The sequence below is a fragment of the Otolemur garnettii genome, unplaced genomic scaffold, assembly GCF_000181295.1.
Source record: "Otolemur garnettii isolate 467f Iridium unplaced genomic scaffold, OtoGar3 scaffold00113, whole genome shotgun sequence".
Taxonomy (NCBI): domain Eukaryota; kingdom Metazoa; phylum Chordata; class Mammalia; order Primates; family Galagidae; genus Otolemur; species Otolemur garnettii.
The window spans coordinates 3323534-3332648 of NW_003852508.1; the positions used below are offsets into that span (position 1 = coordinate 3323534).

Here is a 9115-nt window from a genome sequence, read left to right on the forward strand (position 1 = left end):
TCAGAAAATTAATGAAACAAGGAGTTGGTTTTTTGAAAAAATAAATAAAATTGATAAACCTTTGGCCAGACTAACTAGAAATAGAAAAGTCAAATCTCTAGTAACCTCAATGAGAAATGATAAAGGGGAAATAACAACAGATGCCACAGAGATACACGATTATCTCTGAATACTACAAGAAACTCTATACCCAGAAATTTGACAATATGAAGGAAATGGATCAATATTTGGAATCATACTCTCTCCCTAGACTTAGCCAGGAAGAAATGGATCTCCTGAACAGACGAATTTCAAGCACTGAGATCAAAGAAACAATAAAAAATCTTCCCAACAAAACAGTGCCCTGGTCTGGATGGCTTTACACCAGAATTCTATCACACCTTCAAAGAAGAGCTTATTCCCATACTACAGAAATTATTCCAAAAAATTGAAGATGATGGAATCTTCCCCAACACATTCTACGATGCAAACATCACTCTGATACCAAAACAAGGAAAAGACCCAACTAAAAAGGAGAACTTCAGACCAATTTCACTAATGAATATAGATACAGAAATTCTCAACAAAACCCTAGCCAATAGATTACAGCTTACCATCAAAAAAGTCATACATCATGATCAAGAGGTTTCATTTCAGGGATTCAAGGCTACTTTAACGTATGCAAGTCCATAAATGTTATTCACCATATAAACAGAAACAAAAAAAAGACCATTTGATCCTCTTAATAGATGCAGAAAAAGCATTCGATAAAATCCAGCATCCTTTTCTAATTAGCACACTGAAGAGTATAGGCAGGGGTGGCACATTTCTCAAACTGATCAAAGCTATCTATGACAAACCCACAGCTAATATTTTACTGAATGGAGTAAAACTAAAAGCTTTTCCACTTAGAACTGGAACCAGACAAGGTTGTCCTCTGTCACCACTACTATTCAACATAGTGCTGGAAGTTGTAGCCAATACAATTAGGAAAGACAAGGAAATAAAGGGCATCCAAGTGGGGGCAGAGGAGATCAAACTCTCCCTCTTTGTTGACGATATGATCTTAGAGAACCCCAAAGACTCAACCACAAGACTCCTGGAAGTCATCAAAAAATAAAATAATGTCTCAGGATATGTAATCAGTGTTCACAAGTCAGTAGCCTTTGTATACGCCAATAACAGTCAAGATGAGAGGCTAGCTAAGGACACAACTCCCTTCACTATCGCTTCAAAGAAAATGAAATACCTAAGAATATACCTAACAAAAGAGGTGAAGGACCTCTATAAAGAAAATTATGAAACCCTAAGGAAATAGCAGAGGATATTAACAAATGGAAGAACATACCATGCCCATGGCTGGGAAGAATCAACATTGTTAAAATGTCTATACTTCCCAAAATAATCTACTGAGTCACTGCTATCCCTATTAAAATACCAACATCGGGCTTGGCGCCTGTGGCTCAAGTGGTTAAGGCATTCGCCACATACACCTAAGGTGGTGGGTTCGAATCCAGCCCGGGCCCGCCAAAATAACAATGACAACTGCAACCAAAAAATAGCTGGGCATTGTGGCGGGTGCCTGTGGTCCCAGCTACTTGGGAGACTGAGGCAGGAAACTTGCTTGAGCCCAAGAGTTGGAGGTTGCTGTGAGCTGTGATGCCACGGCACTCTACCCAGGGGGATAGCTTGAGACTGTGTCTCAAAAAAAAAAAAAAAAATACCAACATTGTACTTTCAAGACTTGGAAAAAATGATTCTACATTTTGTATGGAACCAGAAAAAACCCCATATAGCTAAGGCAGTTCTTAGTAATAAAAACAAAGCTTGGGGCATCAGAATACCAGACTTTATGCTGTATTACAAGGCCATAGTGGTCAAAACAGCATGGTACTAGCACAAAAATAGAGACATAGACATTTGGAATGAAATAGAAAACCAGCAAATGAAACTAACATCTTATAGCCACTTAATCTTCAATAAACCAAACAAGAACATACATTGGTATAGGAAAGAATCCCTATTCAATAAGTGGTGCTGGGAGAACTGGATATCCACGTATGGAAGACGGAAACTGGACCTGCACCTTTCTCCACACACAAAAATTGATTCAAGATGGATGAATGACATAAATTTAAGGCATGAAATGATAAAAAGTCCTCAAAGAAAGGAAAAACTCTGGAAGCTATGGCGTGGGGAAAGACTGTATGAAGAAGACTGCCGTGGCAACTGCAACAACAACAAAGATAAACAAATGAAACTTTATTAAACTGAAAAGCTCTGTACAGCTAAGGAGATGACAACCAAAGCAAATAGACAACCTACACAAAGGGAAAGGATATCTGCATATTTTGAATCAGACAAAAGCTTGATAACTAGGATCTATAGAGAACTCGTTAATCCACATGAAAAAAAGCCATATGGGCAGGAGAGATGAATAGAATCTTCTCTAAACAAGACAGACAAATAGCTAGCAACATATGAGAAAAAGCTTATTGTCTCTAATTATTAGAGAAATACAATCAAGCCATCCTGAGATATCATCTAACCCCAGAGAGAATGGCCCACATCACAAAATCTCAAAACTGCAGATGCTGGCGTGAGTGTGGAGAGAAGGGAACACTTTTACACTGCTGGTGGGACTGCACACTAATACAACCTTTTTGGAAGGAAGTATGGAGAAACCTCAAAGAACCCAAGCTAGACCTCCCATTTGATCCTGCAATCCCATTACTGGGCATCTATCCAGAAGGAAAAAAATCCTTTTACCATAAGGACACTTGTATTATACTGTTTATTACAGCTCAATTTATAGTTACCTACATGTGGAAACAGCTTAAATGCCCAGCAACCCAGGAATGGATTAACAAGCTGTGGCATATGTTTACTATGGAATACTATTCAGCCATTAAAAGAGATGGAAACTTGGCTCAGCGCCTGTAGTTCAGTGGCAAGGGCATCAGCCACGTACACCAGAGTTGGCAGGTTCAAATCCAGCCCAGGCCTGCCAAACAATGACCAGTACAACCAAAAAATAGCTGGGCATTGTGGCAGGCACCTATAGTCCCAGTTACTTAGGGGGCTGAGGCAAGAGAATCGCTTAATCACTTAAACCCAAGAGTTTTAGGTTGCTCTGAGCTGTGACGTCACGGCACTTTACCAGGGGCCACATAATGAGACTCTATCTCAAAAAAGAAAAAGAATGGGGATTTTATATCCTTTGTATCAACCTGGATGGAAGTGGAACACATTATTCTTAGTAAAGCATCACAAGAATGGAGAAGTATGACTCCTATGTACTCAATTTTGGTTTGAGGACAATTAATGACCTAGTACGTGTTGGGGGAAGGGGAGAGCAGAGAGAGGGAAGGAAGGAGGGGGTGGGGGTCTCATGTGTGACACACCTTTTGGGAGCAAGACACAATTATAAGACGGACTTTACCTAACAAATGCAATCAGTGTAACTTGGTTTCTTAGACCCTCAATGAATCCTCAACAATAAAAAAATAAATAAAAAGATCAGTGGAAGAGAAGTGAATTGAGGATTGATTAGAAAGTACGATGTTGGAGACAAAATGATAAGTCTATATTTGGATTAAGCGTCTCTGGAGAAGGGGAGGAAGCGTTCACATGCCAGAGGAACTTGTTAAGGTACAAATGTGAAGAGTTATGGCCGAAGAAAGAGGCTGCCGCCACAGTTGAGTGGAGTGGTTGCAGAACTGAGCAGGCCCAGGCTGGCTGGAGGAAATCTAGGGGAAAAGAATTGAAAGGAGATTTGATGTAGATCTTTTGGGAGAATGAGAGAGAAAGCTTAGACGGGAAACAGGATTGCCAAAACACACAAGACCGAGGGACTGAAAATGTGTAGAGGAACCAGAATGTATGTTCAACGCGCTTTTTCATTAGGGGCGTTCAGTAGAGCAGGTAAAATGTTGGATGTGCAGTTATGGCCTATGCCAGATAAACTAGAATTTTTTTCTCTTCAAAAGTATTACCTATTTATTGTAGCAAATTTTCAGAATACAGAATTATAGAAGAATCACTTTCATCAAACCACTTACATATGCACATTAACATTTTGGATGTCTTCTAGTCTTCTTATGGAGCATAATTAAAACTATAAAAAGACATATTATCTACTTAATTTTTGTCATTTTGTTCACTTAACAGGTATCATCAATTTCACTTCACACGTGTGATCAATGACATTTACCGTAGTTGTCTTTAATGCTACCATTTATTAATTAATCACTATCTGCTAGCTGGCATATGCAAATATATCCATGGGGTTAGTCACAGGGTCGCATTGAAGGCCCTCGCTGACTGCTACTGTGCTACTGCTTGTTCTGGGACGTTCCTTATGTTGATGAGTTTGTGCAAAGGCATTCACTGAAGAATGTTGATTTCATGTTCTTTAGTCTTATGGCTTATTGTCCTTTGACTTTGGCGATGTTTCACTTGATTTTGAAATTAGATTACTCATATGTTATGTATAATGTCTAATAAAATCTCATTTGAAAACAATATTTAACTTAGTTATGTAACATTTTTTTTTTGTACCAGATTCAGAAACACGATTTGATCTCAAATTTATGTACCCGGATCCTCCAAGAGATCATCACACCTTAGAGATTCAACAGCAAGCTCTGCTAAGGGAGCAGCAGAAGCGACTGAATAGAATAAAAATGCAGGAAGGTGCTGAAGGTGAGGGACACTGATTACTATTTCAGAGGGTCTCAGAGGGCTGTTGTTCCACTCTCCATCTCTTCGGTCCCATGCAGGCCCCCTCCACTCACAACTCTGTGCCCACATAGCCCTTTTGGCCAATAGTCCCAGAAAAGAACAGATTTCAGAGAGGGTTCTGATTTGGCTTGACTAGAGTGGTATGTTCAGGAATGCAAGCCATGAGGATTGAATATTTTGACAGGCTAGGCAGTAGCTGTGTCAGAACTAGGAACCAAGTCTACTGGGGGAACAGATTAGTATGGGACATTTCTTTGTTGTGTAGGGAGGTATGTTTAGGATTTGACAGAAATCTATAAAACATCAGACGGGGCTAAGGATATGTTTTCATATAATCAACCAGTTAAGGTACTGAGTGCCAGTAAGAGCACAAGCACTAACCTGTAACCAGGAGGTATGGTGATGAATAAAATCAGTTACTACTTTCAAGGTAGATGCTAATCAAGTGTGAGTGATAAATATTAAATATTGCAAAGGAGAAATCAAGGGCCCCTGGGAGCAAGTAACTGGGGTGGTGTGGGTGGGCACCTAGAGGCTGAGTGGAGCTCACTGTCTCAGCACTGAGGGGCCCTGTGGACACCAGGTGTGCTGTGTGGCTCTCACCTGGATGTCACCAGCCTTGCTGGATTATAGGATATTGAACATGGCCATGGAAAATGAGTAATAAAAACACAGCAACCAGGTAATGGGAATAGGAAGGATGGTCCTGCCAGTCAGTCAGTTTTGAGAAAACCTTGGCAGGATAGTCTGGGTTAAAGAATCCAGGGAGGCATTTTTGGCCTCATGACATAGTATCATAGGGGTTAGTGATGTGACATTTTAGGCTCAGATCATAGGTCAAGGCTTTGATAAATATCTGTATAGGAAATGTCTGCCTTCTGATACAAAATTTTTAATAATGGCCTTATAGCTCACCCTGTGATAGCAGAATAACCCAAATTCTATAGTAGCCATATCATCTGGAGAAAGAGGAGGGGCAAGTGCGAGCCAGTCTGGTGGCATTTTTCTTTAGAAGTCTCACGTGATCATCTGATCTTGTGGAATCTTGGCAACTTAGACTAATTAGCCCCAAATTAGCCCCCAGGTAGATACAGGGAAATTTTGGCAATGAGGATATCCACCAACCAACAGCAGCTACCCCCCAACTTTCAGTGAACCATGATGACATAATTCATAAGAATATAGTCTAACGAAATAGTCACAAACAAGGCTGTAAGATATTTTGAGAAGGAACATAGTCTATCATGGCAGCCTGTGTATTCCCAAAGGCAGTATTTAAAAGGACAAAATGCACTATTCACAGGAACATAAAGGCTGGTCAGATTAGAGGGGCTTTGGAAAACCTGATCCAAAATCTTTGCCTTTGGAACTAAGTGCCTAGAACTGAGCTTACTTCAGTCCCAGGTGTGGGAACCCTTGTTTATTAACTCCACTCAGTTCTCTACAAAGATTGTAGACATGTGGCAGAAGATGGTAAAGAGTCTTGCATTAATGGTTTTCTGTAGCATCAGTTTTAAGTTGCCATGAATTTACTTGTATGTGTTAATGTGAACAGAATTTTATCCAACTAGAATAGATGCAGGGTTATATTTATTAATAAGCAAATAGTATCTCAAAATATTCTGAAGCATGGTAGTTGACAAATAATTTTTAATAGTGACCCAGGCAAAGAAAGATACTCTAAAATTTATTTTTCTTTATTAAACATTTTCTGACCTTTCAATTTGTCTTTGTTCTCCATTAACCACAGTTGACTTAGATGCCACCCCAAGTGCTAAAGTACGGAAGCAAAGAATGGTGAAAATGGTAAGCACCACATTTTCATTTTTCAAGTTAGTTTTTAGGGGGTAAAAATGTATGAGGAAAAGTGAGTATTTCAGATTTTGAATTCTTCAGAAAAATTAAGAGTGTAAATCTCAAAAAAAGAAAAAGAGTGTAAATCTCATCTCGTTGGTGTAGCAGGGAGTTAGAGAAGTGCTGGTCTAAGATGTAGAGAATATTCTTATAATGGGTAAGAACAAGATTGTAGTACTAGTCTGCTCAGGTTAGTCTTATTTTTAGCTGTGTGACTTAGGGCAAATTATTTCATTTCTTTCTGCCTCAGCTTCCTAATCTGCAAAATGAGGGTAATAGTGCTTACCTCCAACGGTGGCTGTAAGGATTAAATTAATATTTGCAAGGCACTTGGAGACAGGTCTGGCATATAGTAATTTCTATATAAGTGTTTATGAAATGAATAAAAATAGCTCCAATGTTGTTGTGAGGATTATGTGAGGTAATATATTCAAAGCCCTTAAGAGTAGGACCTGGCCCACAGTGAGTGAAGTGTAAGTGTTGCTGTGGGTAATATCAGCAGTAATGGAAGAAGGAGTCAGTCGTGGAAACAGCGGGGAGGCCTATAGAGAGAACACACAAGGGCGGGGAACAGAGAGGGTAATGCTCGCTCTTATCCAGAGGTGGTGGCCTAGGAGACAGGTGATCTGTTCACATTCGGCAGGTATTTATTAAGTAGTTCCTAGGGAGCAGAAACTATTAAGGTCACAGGGATCTGGGAGTAAACAAAAGGGACTAAAACGTCTGCCCTCTTAGGCTTACATCCTGGAAGGAGGGAGGCAATAAACAAATAAATTGATAGTGTGTTAAATCATGGTGTTGTGGGGAAATGATAGCAGGGAAAGCAGTGGCCAAGGGGTCTTACTGGGGAGGTAACATTTGAGGAAGGACGCCAGGAAAGTCGCCATAGGAAATGGGAGTGACATTCAAGGGAAGAATTTCCCAGACAGAATCCCCCAGGGGTTGGCCTGGTGCCGGTGAGAAGGAAGCAATGAGGTAAGCAGAGGTGGGAGAATCATAGGTGAAAGGCAGGGTGAGCCTTGAGGCTGCAGGGCCTGGAGGCCACTCCAGGATTTTGCATATGAAGTGGAGGAGTGACAGACTCTGCTGGAGGTGTTCATTTGATCCCTGACTACTTTGTGCTGAGAATAGACTGAGCGGGATGGGAGGCTATGACAAGAATCTGGGCAAGATGAGCTGGTGTAGACTGCAGTGGGGGTGGGGTACTGATCAGAAGTAGATGGATTTATTTTGAAAATAGACCTACTAGGGTTTTTTTGCATACTGAAGTGAAACATAAAAGTGGTCAAAGATGAGCTTCCTGGTTTATGGCTGGGAGCTGCTTTTTCCAGTGGTGGAGGAGCAGGAGAAACAAGTTGAAGGGTTAAGGGAGAAGACTGGGCACTTAGTATGAGACTTGGTAAGTCTGAGGTGCCTGGTATACGCAGCAGTGGGAGCTATCAAGTATACAGACGTGGGAGAGTTCAGGGGGAAAGAGGGAGGCTGGAAATACAGATTTAATCATCACAGCACCTTCATGATCTAGGGAGCATTTTCATCTTCAGATTATAAAAGTAAGTCTCAGCTAGGCTCTACTAGCCCCACATGCCGAGGGTTACCAGTTAGTAGTTGCTGGTGCACAATTTTGAACTGATGATGATGATGACAGTGTTGCTAATAGGTGCCATTTGTTGACTGTCCTCTACCTGTGTGAGTTCACGAGGTAAACTTACCCTGTTTTACATAAGAGGAAACTGATATTTAAAGGCTTGTAACCTTATCCAGGATCACACAGCCACTAAGGTGAAAAGTCCAGATTTGAACCCAGGCTGGACTCCAGAGCTCCTCCTTGTCTCTGTACCCCTTGGCCCGAGACATCCTCACACTTGTTGGGGAACACTCTGCTGGTCTGTATGCTCCTGCTTCTGTGGCAACCACATTTCTCAGTGAAAAGATACTAAAAGTTAACGTCCATGATTTAGGTTAAAATCCTAGATTAATTACTCCAGATTTTGCTAAGTAGAAGCTCAGCATAAGCCAACAGTTTTATCATGGCTTTACAGAAAGCTAATAAATCTTGGGTTCCTGATCTTCTTAGAAACTGGATTAGATAGAAAACAGGAGGAGGAGTCACAGCGGGTAGAGCATAGGTGAACTGTGATCACTGTGTCCAGTTCTGTGAAGAGACGAGGGTCGTGTGTGTGAGGTGCTCAGAGTAGCTGCTCAGACCATTTGATTCAGCTGCTGTCACTGTCACCATCATACCGTGCTGTAGAAAGTAGTAGAATCACTGGGTGGTAAGTTAAATTCAAATAAAGTATGGGGCAGAATTCCGTGTAAGAAGAGAACTTTCTGATAATGAATGCTATGCATTATTGGTATTCATTTGCCTTGAAATTAATGGGCAGCTCTTTGCTGGAGTGTTCTAGCAAAGTCCAGAGATCTGGGCTTGGTGCCTGTAGCACAGTGGTTATGGCACTGGCCACATGCACTGAGGCTGGTGGGTTTGAACTCAGCCCGGGCCAGCTAAACAACAATGACAACTGCAAAAAAAAAAAAA

The 9115-nt window shown here is 40.9% G+C and overlaps 1 protein-coding gene across 2 annotated transcripts in view; it reads left to right on the forward strand.

Annotated features, from left to right (window-relative positions):
• Positions 1 to 9115, forward strand: part of CSPP1 (centrosome and spindle pole associated protein 1) — a 130241-nt gene that overhangs the window by 108471 nt on the left and 12655 nt on the right. For both annotated transcript variants that reach the window (XM_023517544.1, XM_023517545.1), the window contains exons 23-24: positions 4543 to 4683; positions 6473 to 6528. In XM_023517544.1, the coding sequence (XP_023373312.1) occupies positions 4543 to 4683; positions 6473 to 6528 (197 nt within the window). The remainder of the gene's footprint in view (positions 1 to 4542; positions 4684 to 6472; positions 6529 to 9115) is intronic.